The sequence below is a fragment of the Haliaeetus albicilla genome, chromosome 4 (assembly GCF_947461875.1).
Source record: "Haliaeetus albicilla chromosome 4, bHalAlb1.1, whole genome shotgun sequence".
Lineage (NCBI taxonomy): Eukaryota > Metazoa > Chordata > Aves > Accipitriformes > Accipitridae > Haliaeetus > Haliaeetus albicilla.
In genome coordinates this window covers 11,384,641-11,396,843 of record NC_091486.1, presented here as the reverse complement: position 1 = coordinate 11,396,843, position 12,203 = coordinate 11,384,641, and the positions used below count along the sequence as shown (strand labels likewise).

Here is a 12,203-nt window from a genome sequence, read left to right as displayed (position 1 = left end):
ACGCCCGCCCGCCGCCCGCCCGCCTCCCTCCCTCCCCTCTCCCTCCCCTCCCCTCCCCGCCGGCGGCGGCGGGCGGGCCGGCCGTTACCCCCTGCCCCGGCCCGCCGCCCTCCCGGCCGGCCCCGCGCCTTCCCGCCGCCGCCTGCGGCGGCAGCTTCGTACGAGGCTGTGTCCCGCCGCTCGACCGCGACCTGCTGAGGCTCCGCGTCCTGGTAACCGACCCCTTTCCTCTCCTGTGTCCCGGCGGCCGTCTGCGGGGCCCGGCCCCCTTCCGCGGCGGTCCGAGAGCGGGCGTCCCTCGCCATGACAGAGGTACCGTGGTGGTCCTGAGGTGGCTGCCGTTACCCCTTGGGAGTTCAAAACAGAGCAAAAAGAAAACAAACAAGCAATAAACCCCCAAAGCAGGCACCCGCCTCTTCTGAGGGCTTCTCTCGGGGCTGGGGCGGGGGGTCGAGGCCCACTGCACCCCGGGTGTGCTGGAATTACCCGAGGGCCGGGTTTTTTAAACCGGTAAATTTTACTCATTGCACGTATTTCTCCTTCTAATAGCGACCAGGAAAGCTGAGTGTTCTGTATATTGTCAAGTACGCTTTTTCCCCAATATTTTTTGCAGATTCTATTGGAAGGTCTCACAAGCTCTCCTATAGTGGCTGGGGCTTCTTGGGGGTTTGGGGTTTGTTTCTTTTTATCTGGGGGCATTTGGTATCCTTCACTGCCTGCCCAACAGGAAGGACAGGAGACTGAGCTGATCTTGAGAACTTGGGTTTGTGTCTCTTCCCCTTCTCCCAGCTGCAGCAGGAGAAGGCAGAATGGGAAAACTTAAACAAGCTATTAATGCGTCGTGGGTTGAAACCGGTGAGTCTTGCTGCCCCCCAAAGCTGCAGAAATATATCAGGTAAGGAGATGCTAATTTTACAAGTTTTCGTATTGGGAAATAGTAAGCCTACGTTCATAAGGCATCTCTAAAGCTGTCACTTCCAAATGGTAGCAAAGATGCGATCTTCCTCAGCTATTAGAAGCCTTTCATTATGACTTTGCTTATTTTATGTATCTCCAGATATGATTGTCTTAGACAGTCAGTCTTCTCTAGGAATAAGACTTGCATTAAAAACTCTGGTGGAAGACACCGACCGACAGCAGAAGATGATGCAGGGGCTTATGGAGGCTAATCGTCATCTTAGGTAAGACACAGTGGAAGGAACTTACCTGCTAAGGCAAAGCAAAAGTGTTGTCAGTGTCCATCTCCTGCCAGGTGGAGCTCTTGTCACACCCAAGGCCTAAGACCTTTTTCCTGAGATTATTGTCCAATATGCACCACTCTTGGCCTAGTTCCTTTTGAGCTCTTCTGTTATTTCATCTGCTGCTTCTTCCCATAACAGTGTATTTCCTGTACCTGCCGCCACAAGCTGTTATTGAGCATCATCAGATAATGTTGTCAGGCCTGTGCTTCCTTCACTGTCTTTAGTGAAATGAATTTAATTTAAATCAAGGTTTTATTGGTTTTTTTTCCAGAGATGAGATACAACAGGAACGAGGTTGGGCCTCTCGACAAGAACAACGTGCTAATGATTTGGAAAATGTGGTGAAAAACATTAAGTCTAAAATTCGTCAACTGGAAGATGAGACGATAGCTAAGGTTTGCCAGCAACAGAATCAAGTCAAAGAACTTCAAAAAGATCAACAAATTTCACAGGTAATTCAGATAGTGCTGTCTGAGGACTCAAGCTTTTGACTTTTTTTTAAAAGCTCTAAAAATATTTACATTGATCAAAATAAACGTGAGTCTTGGGTCATAGAGTTAGTACGCTGTTTATAGCTAAGATTTTTCAATCCATACGGAATTTTCTAGTGATAACTTGGAAAAATATCTGTACCCTTTCTCCACTGCCTCTTCAGTATGGCTAAAACCCAAGTACTGAGCCTCCTTGGGACCGAGTGCCTACTTGGGTATGTGCAGTACAGTCTCCAGCTTGTGGGTTAGAATAATTTCATAATGCTCCCATTATCTGTTCACAGGCAAAATATCAACAGCAGCAGGAAAAGCTACAAGAACAGGAAGAGATTATTGCCCGTTTGCAGAAAGAGCTATGCAAAGTTGGGATGGAGGAGCAACGGCGTGTTGCCGCTCAAAACAAAATGTTTTGTCAGTTTTGCAAAAGAGCTCCCAAGTCTCTCTTAGATCAACAGTAAGCAATTTATTATATTGGTGAATGACCTGTATCATTAAATGAAGAAAGGGATTTTAAAGTAACTGTTCTCGATATTTATATGAAAAAGAAAAAGCTGGAGGCCTTAGGAGTGCAAGCTGAAATAGAATTCTTGTAAAGGTACATCAATACAGTAATTTTTTCTTTTACAAAAAATGTGAGCTGGATAAATCCATGGCAGAAATTAAGAAGTTATTAGCCACTGCATACACTAGGTGTCAGCAAAGAGAAGGGAATGATTCAGTCTACTCTGGAACTGCAGTATCTGCTAGGGTGATCTCATCCTGGGATTCTAACATTTAAAATGTAAATTAAAAAAACCAGCAAACAAAAAACGAAGAAACACCACCCCCCAACCTTCCCTAATAAAACCCTTCCAGTTTTGGAATGTGGCCTTTGCAACTGCTGACTGCAGGCTTGCTGTAAGGCTTCCCAGGTACTTCAGGGAAAGTTCTGAAAGTATTCTAAGCCTGCGTCTCTTGCAGTAAGGTCTCCATAGTTCTGCTATAATTGGAGATTTGCCAGTTCTTAGGCCTCAGTTAGCCATCACTTTATTGTGCTGATGTCACCTGGTTTTCTAGGCCTGGCTAGCAATGTTTACCTGGGAAGCATTTAAAAGGAGTTGTGTGTGCGCAGCCCTTTTCTCATGCCCTCACTGTATGAGAGGAAGGATCACTGAATTTGGTTCCCTGTGCTTTCTCATCTGTCTCCCCAAACAGACAATCTTGGAGTGCTCAAGAGGAAAGGCAGTTTCTCAGCTGTTCAGTTTTTTGTGGCTCCATTTTTTTGCGGCTCCATTTTTTTGCAACCACTTACTTTGAAAGCACTTTTAGTTTCTTTGGAGACAGATGTTCTTGGGCTACGTGGGACCTGTGCTCTCTACCTCCCATAATGGTCGCTGAGTCCCAGCACTCAGGACTGTGCCTCGCTGTTAAGCTTGCCGGATAAACATAGTCACAAGATGAGGAGGCTTTAGCTTTTTTCTCATCTTGAATAATTTTGCCACTTTTAGACTAGTACAGAGTTAATGTCTCTGATTTTCTGTTTTGGAAAACTGTGACCATGTTTGTCTGGTATGAGAGAAAACCCACTATTTGAAGCAGTCACTTCTGAAGAGTGGCGCAGTTCTGTAAGCTGGCCTGTTCCTATGGGTTGGTCACAGTATCTTTCAGGCATGATTTTTTTGAGTATATCTGAAATTCAAAATACCATTTTTCCTTTCTTCAGGTTCCTTTGTCTAATTGATTATTACGAATCTCAAATTAGTCAAATGAAAAAGGAACTAAGGTAGGTCTCGTCTAATGCTTTATGGTTCTACTGTTCAAAATTTTCTTACTCCTTACTGTTCTTAAATCTTACAATGGTAAATATTCTGTGTTCCAGACGTCGCTAGCATGTAAGAAACAGCAAAGGAATGTAATGGTCATGGAAGTTTGGATTCATCCACGGAATAACTGTCAGTCAGGCTAAGCAGCTGCTCAGTCAGGAGGCCAGGACAGCTAGAAAGTTGGGGGTATTTAGATACTTGAGCGATAAGTCTGTCTTCTTTTTTTTTTTTCTTTCTTTTTTTTTCTTGCTTTCCTCTTTTGCCATGGTTCACAGGCAGAATTACTGCAGTAGCTGTGCTCAGGCGACTGATCTTCCTAAACAAAAGGAATACCAGCTTTTCAGCTCTATCGCTGTGCCTACATGGTGCAAAGCAACAAGCAGATACCTGAGACATTCCTATAATTTGAGATTATTATCTTGAAAACTGAAATGAGATTTGCTTGTACTGGAATTTCTCTTGAGGATAAGTGCACTTAATTAGTATATGAAACAGCTTCCCAGAAATAATGGAGAAGAGCAGAGGATCTTAGGGCAGAATTTCTATTCTATTTACTTTGCAGTTTATGGAAACATTATTATCGTGCATAACTGCTAACTAAACCAACTTAGGTCTTTGAGGTAATCGAATTACAGTAAGCTAAAACAATTTATTTTTCCCAATAGGCAATATAAAAAAGATGAAGACCAGGTACAAAGAGAAGTAAAAAGCAAGGAAGAATTCTTAAATCTAGATGCTACTCCTAATTACAGAGCACTGCTTACGGTATGGAACTGCTAAGAATAAGTCAGTGCAGATCTCTAAATGGTAACCCTTCAAGAGCCACGTAGAAACATATATGTGTTTGATTTCTACCCCCTTGTTCTTAACATGTCTTCTTAATTTGTAAGCTCTCCGGGCAGGGTTCACTGTCTTTATGCAAAGATTCAGTACTATGTTGTGAGTTGTCTTTGCTTGGGGACTGCATAGACCTCCTTGATCACAGCTTCTCCACCTGTGGTCTAATGCAGCAGGCTCTTGATCTGTGTCTACTAATTCCTCATCCACGCTGTCTTGCTATATAGGCAAATGGGAACCCTTCTTAACACATACATACTTTAAAGTGTTCAAGCTTGTTGATGATGGAATGAGTGAAATAAAAGAAATAACACAGTCTATGTTGCAGTCTTTCCAGAAACAACTCACTGAAACAAAAGCCAGGAATGAACAGCTTTTACTTGAAAATATAAATCTCAAGAAAGATTTGGAAATAAGGTGAGAAAGGATAAGTATCATTCTTTGTAAGGGCACTTTGGTAGACTTTGCTTTACAAAGAAACTGAAAGCACCAGCAATTGTAAAAGTATAGTATGAAATCTGCCTTTAAGAGTGATGCATAGAAGTAAGTTATGGCAGCAACAGTCAGCCTTCCTTCCCTACGCAGTTAATAACAACAACTGCTAATGGTTATTTGTCTGTTTATTGCTGTTGCCACATAGAAATGTTGCAGAATTTCATTTCCAGAATGATGTTGCAGCACTGGCAAAGCTTTCTTACTCCTTCGCTTGGCTGAGTTTTATAGATACCTTCAAATGCAAGACATATAATGTGGTACTTTTTCTTTCTAACAGACCAACTGCACAGGAATTGAAACTTTACAAGCACCAAGTGAAGAAACTAGAGAAAACTTTAAAGAAAACTGTCCAGTAAGTATATTTCTTCAGTAACTTGCATGAATCCCCTGAACTTCTTAAGGCAAAGCTACATTACAGGTTGCAGAGTATATAGTAGCTTACAAACCATGTACCTTATCACTGTTCCTTGGAGCCTGGTTTTGGGCAGCAAATGCTACTCTATCTCCGAAGACACCCTGTGAATCTCTGAAATGATGGCATGGTCTCCAAATGGGGGCACAGCAGTGTGTCTTTTTTATTTCATTTTGTCTTTCTGGATTTGATTTGAGTGCTATCGCAGGCAACATGGACAGGACCAAACTGTGTTGTTTGCTGCTTCTGTCAGCATAAAGAAAGCTACTGGTTACGTTATGGGTTTATGAATGAGAAAGTATGAGTTGGCAAAATGTTGAAGCTACTGAAGTTATGTCCCTATTATTCTTAGAAATTGACTTAGTGGTTTTTTTCTGAAACATTGCTAAGAAAATACATTGAAGGTATTAGAGATTCAGTATTGACAAAGTGTTTTTATCTGTAATTTCACTTCATCATTTGTGCATGTGTATACTGAATGCTAAATATTTTATAGCCTGAGAAAGACATCACTTAAACTTTAAAAATGTTCAGTTCTTCATTTTACCTTGTGTACATTTAAATGATCTTTTCTCTCATGCAGTGGGTATGATGTAGATGGTAGTTTTAGAGAAAGTCATCTTAGATTTGACAAGAAGGGTAGCGAGCTATATATAGTAAGGCAGGAAAGATGTTCAAGCAGAAGCAGAGAAAGACTGTGAGCATGGAATTTGACCCTTTTGAGTAAAATTCTGGATTTTAAGTCTTCAGCCATGGTAGAACCTCTGGTAACAGAGGTAACAGAGCAACTGTACATCTGGTGGTGTCCCTTCTAAATTAGCATGCAGTCTGGAATAACCTCAGCCTGAAGACTTGAGATAAATTAATGATATTTACATGAGGTATTGCATTGTTCAGTTTGATGGAATTCTATTGGCAGGCATCAAAAAATGGAGATTTTACTTTGTAGGTGTAAGTATATATGCTACATACCTGGTTCTTTAGTCAAGTTGAAAGTAGTATCTCCTGGTAAGGCTACTTGTGTAACCCACTGTATGTATTTGGCATGTAGATCTTCGGGGAGTAGTAATGGAGAAAGAACAGAAGAAAAGAAAGAACCTGAGAGTACCGCAGGAGTAGATCAGCTGCAGGCAGTTTGCCAGCAATACTTACAGGTATGCAAATTTTATCTGTACTCTGTGTATCTAGCACTGTTACAGTGAAATATAATACATTAGTTTTGTTTAGCTATGTAAACTGAAGCATGCTATTTTGAATCTAAGAGTTCATATGAAGTCCTCTACACAAGACGCGTAATGTTCTGAATTTGGCAGTTAATGTAGGCTTGTTCTTAATTGTTCTGTCTTAGTGTAAACTACCTGAAATACAGCGAGGAAGCAGAGTGGGTTGGCAAACATCGAATCAATGATTTAGCTGAAGTCTTTTCAGGACAGGGGATTTGTTAAAGGTCTTGGGCAAAACAGATCCTTATGTTACGGTTTTAAACATCCCTGAGGAGATAGTGGCTTTTATTTTTCTTTGAATAAAAAAAAAAAAAAGCAAATATAATAAAACTTAGCAAAATGTAAACTGTGGAAGTAACAATGCCTCAAGTGGATAAATGTTAAATAACCCTCAAAGGGAAGTATATCTGCATTACTTTTACGTATCTTCTAGCTAGTATGTTTTTAAGTCTTTGAATCTATTACATATTGAATGCATCTGTAAAATTCATCGATAGTAACTTATTGGAGCTATTTATGATTTAATGTTTAGACAATCATGACAGTGGTCGAGAGGGATTTTATTATAAAATGTCATACATATTTGAGCAATAACACTTGTTATTTGGTGTTGAAGGTTTTGTCCCATATTGATTCTATTTTGCGAAGTCCAAGAGCTCCTCCATTAATATACAGGCGCAGTAAAGGGCCAGTGCAAAATTATATTAAGGAGAATGGACAGGAATGTGGATTTGAGCACCTTCCGCTTACTATAGAAATGTGGGCAGATCAGCTAATGGCCCTAAAGGTAATGCATTATTACTTGGCTTTACATTCCTCCTTTAATCTGCTGACCACCCCTCGGTCTCTCCCTGCATGTAGGGTTTTTTACTGCCTGTAGCTTTTGTTATTGCCTGACTTTGGTGTTAAATTTTAAAAATAATTCTGCTGTCCATTTATATAGCACTTTAAAACCATAGTAACGTGAAAAATGTGCAGTGTGCCTACAGGCCAGAGATGTTCCTCTGTGTGTGTCGTCTAAATGTTTTTGTTCATTGGCTGAGTCCCTAAGAAGACACTTAAACTTTAGAGTCTGTGTACTTCACACTTTAATGACGATGCATTCTCTTTCTTCCTTTTGTCTTGCCAGAACAGTAACTTTTTTGATCTAAATACAACTGAAGTAATTTTGTTTAAAACCAAACTCTCTGTGACCAACACTTCTTATTTTACTGAAACTATAATATATGAAGTACTTTAATTTTCAGACTATCAGTGTTCTTTTTAAATCGAAGAATGTAAGCAAGATACTGTGCTTAAATTCCATGAAAACTAAAACCTTACTGTCTCCATTACTGGAATGTTTTTGCATATGAGAAACAGAAAATCTGCTCATCTCTATAATAAAAACAACTTTAAGAAGTTACTATAAAATAAGTTGTGTCCCCTCCCTTCTTTTAAAAGGATTTGCATAGGTCCTTGAGAAAACTGTCTCTGGAATTGGTGCCCTGCCACACTGCAGATCCACCGGATAACAGAGAATCCATACGAGTTGAAGACCTCCAGTTCATAGTAGATGCAATTTTGGAAGAAATAGAAAATAAGGAAAAGGTAATTCTTACCAGGAGTTTATAATCACAAGTTATTGTGGAATTCTTAAATGCATTCTTCACACAGTGATTAGATTTGTGCATTTGAAAGCCTTGCGGGTTTTCAGAAATAGCTGTTTGAAGACATTCAATAGTCCAAGACTATTTTAATTTAATGAATAAATTCACCTTGGGGAAGACTGCTTTAATCAAAGTCATTTGACCAACGATGAATTTGCATTGCCCTGTAGTCTCAGGTATTATCCTGTTCGGTCTGTTTCTCAGTCAGCATTGAGAATACATAAACATACTTACTAAGCAACAGAGAAGAAAGCTTTCAAAAGAGTATTTTTGGTTTGCTGGATATTTGTGTCTGAAAATTCTCTTTAAAATATGTCTTCAGATTCAAGAATATTTGAAAGGCTGTGATTTAATAAGGGAAGTTACACCTGTTTTTCTTCATAGACTAGTTTTAAGAATGTTTCACAGTTTAAAAGAATCCTTGCTTTGTTAAGCAATAAAGTTGACAAATTATTCTTTCTGCTTGCTACAGAACAGCCAGACACCGTCCTTACCAACCCTGTTTGCAATAGTCTCTCACTTCCAGAAGCTGTTTGATGTGAATTCTCTGAATGGCGTTTATCCACGAATGAATGAGGTTTACACAAAGCTTGGGGAAATGACCAATGCTATGAGAAATCTCCATGAGCTCCTGGAACTAGGTAAAGACTTACCACCTAGCATTTGTTCAGACCATTTCCAAAAGGAGAACATGACAAGTGAAAGGCTGATCTCTTCATAGAAAATATTGTGAGCTGCTGAGAAATGAGTAAACTAGGTATATTCTGCGAAGATAAAAATAGATTGCTGTCAAGTGGGAGTTTAAATAGCAAACCCCCATTATTTGTAAGCCTTTAGCAGTTGCTGAGGAATACCAGGGAGGCAGAAGAAAGGAATAGCAGATGAAATTGAATTTTTAATTTTTTTTTTTTCCACAAAGCTTTGTTCCCTGTGAGCTGACTTCATAATTCTTCTTGACCATCTTTCATTCTTTACTTGAAAGATAACAAGTTTAAGAAAAAATAACTCAACCTCTGCTGTAGATTTCTACTCAATAATTCATTCAAGTGTAATTATGTCCAGTCCTCAGGAACTTCCTTCTTACGGTGCTAAACTTCATAATTTTTAAGTTGTTGAATGACAAAAACTAAATGCCAGTACTCAGAGGCATACTTAGTTACTTCCCAGTACCCATTCTCTTCTGGTTTGTCCTTCTGGAGAACAGCAGCTGCTGCTGCTCTTGGGTTTATAGGTTTGGCTGCGCTGTAGGGCGTACAGCTGGAGAGCAAGGCTCCTGGGCTGCTGGGGTCTTCTGAGCCTCATTCGAGGAGGGAAACGGCCTTCCTGCCTGTAGCCAGCACAGGAGAGGAGGAAGCCTCCTGCCTCCCTAATAATCGCAAACCAGTGGAGCTCAGAGGGTGCCTTCTCCAAGCCTAGTTCTTCTGAAACTGAGGGAGAAAAGGACAGAGAGCCTATTGCCTTCAGTCACAGCAGTCAAAGCAGGTAAGATCCAATACCAAAACAAGTTCTGGCTGTTTAACAGCGTTTGTATTGAGCAGGTTCCTTTTTGGCCTAGCCCCTATACTGTGCTTCTGCTGTGTTACAGGAACCTAATGAGTAACCCTCTCTCTATGTATAATTTCAGTTGGCTGATTTTCACTGATATCGTAGGGTGCACTTTAGTACCATCTCTGCTGTGAAAATGCACAGCTCTGACAAATTTTTTTAGCCACTAAAGGATTAGTGAGAGAATCAGCATTCCTAGCTAACAGTAGTTTATTTCTGACCATAGGCACTCTGTTTTCTGTGAATGATGGAACTTTTATGTGTAGATGTGTGAAAACTGAATAAAATCTGGGCACCTGCAAGAATTGGATTGTGTCTAAAATACTTTCCTGTTATTACTGTTACAAGAAACATGAAGTGCTTGTTTTTCTACAGACAGTTCAGCTCCACCCACTGTCGTAGTGGATACTGTTGGGAAACTGTGTGACATCATTAACGAGAACATGACGGAGCAGGTACAGCAGCTTCTGGGGACTCAAGACATCCACAGGTACGTGGGGCTGTTCCACTGGTGGCCATTCCTCAAACATCAAATTTAGTAATTGAGAAAACTGACTAAAACTGCTACTGAAAGAAACTTTAATTATTTGTCACAAAGTCAGTGAGCTGTGGCAGTAAAGGAGTTACTACTATCCTACAGGAAACAGATCTTGAATACTTTCAAAAGGATAAAGGTGGCAAAGAGAAAAATTAAGGCCAGAAGTTTCCAAAACACCATCTTGGTTTGCGTGGATAAGGTGATCAAATAAGCCTTAGCAGGATGTGTGTTTCATAAGGAGACCAAGCAAACACTGCATGTGGGTGGGGAGGAGAAAGTGTTGCAAGGTTTCAGCTGTAATATGGAAGTGTATTAGTTGCTAAGAGAAGGTATGCCTCAGGCTGCCTACAGATAGTTTGGGAACTGGACAAATCTTGTTCTACCTTCAACAGATGACAACACACATACACTTGGTAGCAGACCATAAGAGCTTTTGCTCTGCAAACATACTAAAAATTAATTGCAGCAGGCAGCAAGTCTGACACATGCTGAGTTAACAATACTAACTCCCTCAACCTTTCTGCACTCGCTCACAGTTTTAACTAGAGAATAGCTGCTTATAAAACATTCCTTGCTCCATCTCTGAGGCAGTTATATCAGCCACCCTCTGGCAGTATATTTAGCATACATAGACTAATGTTCCAGTCCAAAAATTACCTTATGCCACCTAAGGAGGAAAGGAAGGATGTATATAGGGCATAAATAGTAAAATTAGAGATTCTCTTTTGACAGCTAACACTTGTTGGCTGCAGGTTTCAGAACCTGAGGAACACATTCTTGGTGTAGATGGTTTTATATACTACTAACAGTGTTTTCTCACTTGCACATTTCAGTATAATCAATAAGCTAGAAGAACATGAGTGCTTCTTTCCACCATTTCAAGCTCTCATTCAAGATTTGCTCTGTCTTCTAGGTGAGTAATATTTGCAACAGTTGTAATTATCTTCATGCCAGCACTTCTTCCTAAAACTTTAAATAGCTAACGTGTTTTGTTTATTCCTGGTGTGCTAACACACAAGGAGGATGTGAGGGAAAGTGCTAACTTTTGCCTCACTCTCCTCTTCTTCCCATCTTCCCTCAGTGACAAAAATACTTTTGCTTTCATTGAACATGGGATTGCGTATATTCAATCATATTACTCATAAGCTAAATAGAGTTTTTTCTAACAGTGTTAAAAGGTGTGAAGAGTTTATTTTATTCACTAGCTGTATTTCTAACATTTAAGTTAGAATTTTGGCTGAACTTGAAGATGTTTTAGGTACATACACCTTAACCATTTTGCTTTTCATTCTGTTTCAGAGATCAGTAACCTGGATGATATTTTACCTACTGTGCAAAATTTGAAATTGGTAGCTAGTTAAGAGTTACTCTGGTCTTTTCTAGCAAGATCCTTCTTACCTGTGAATGTACCTGTTGATGTGTATGACATTACAGCTACCTCTGACCTCTGTTACCCTAACCAACAGTTTCAGATTTTTTGACATAAATAAAGGCTGCTGCCTTTTTTCACTTTTCTTAATTTTTGTTTCACGGTTGATTTAAGAAAAACTTACTATAACTGCTATCACCTGGTCTACTCAATCCCAGAGAGAGAACCAATAGACTCTGTATCAGTCTAGGAAACTGAGCCCAGCACAAAGGCAGACATATTATAACCACTAAGCATTTTGAATGTTGCTGACCCAGTAAGTATGAGAAAAAAGTGCTCTAACTGCTTTAGCCATAACACGTTCATCATTTACCTATCTTGGTTTTCTGGAGAGCCTATTTCAAAATGTTGTTTACATTTTCAGATCAGTTGGGGATACAAGCAAGTTGTTATTTAGTAAGTATTCGTTCTGGTTATGGACTGAGGCAGACTAATGTAATCTAGATCAAAAATATTTGAAACTTGCTTCAGGAGGTGGTTTATGGATTTGAATTTACCATGGTCATATTTCAAAAGTCAGTTTTAGAAAGGCATAGATCGA

At 39.9% G+C, this 12,203-nt stretch overlaps 1 protein-coding gene across 4 annotated transcripts; it reads left to right on the top strand.

Moving 5' to 3' along the window:
- The first annotated feature begins 81 nt into the window (after positions 1-81).
- Positions 82-11,752, top strand: CEP70 (centrosomal protein 70). 4 transcript variants are annotated; one of them, XM_069780891.1, is made up of 16 exons: positions 83-312; positions 790-895; positions 1,058-1,181; positions 1,513-1,693; positions 2,017-2,186; positions 3,435-3,494; positions 4,200-4,299; positions 4,700-4,788; positions 5,144-5,218; positions 6,330-6,432; positions 7,118-7,288; positions 7,945-8,091; positions 8,623-8,791; positions 10,071-10,185; positions 11,067-11,146; positions 11,533-11,752. In XM_069780891.1, exons 1-16 carry the CDS (start codon positions 304-306, stop codon positions 11,592-11,594), a joined length of 1,761 nt encoding a protein of 586 aa, XP_069636992.1. In that variant the 5' UTR covers positions 83-303; the 3' UTR covers positions 11,595-11,752. The 4 variants fall into 4 exon arrangements, with proteins under 4 accessions (XP_069636995.1, XP_069636992.1, XP_069636993.1 ...); XM_069780892.1 differs by having other exon boundaries at positions 728-895; XM_069780893.1 differs by having other exon boundaries at positions 102-212.
- Positions 11,753-12,203: the final 451 nt, after the last annotated feature.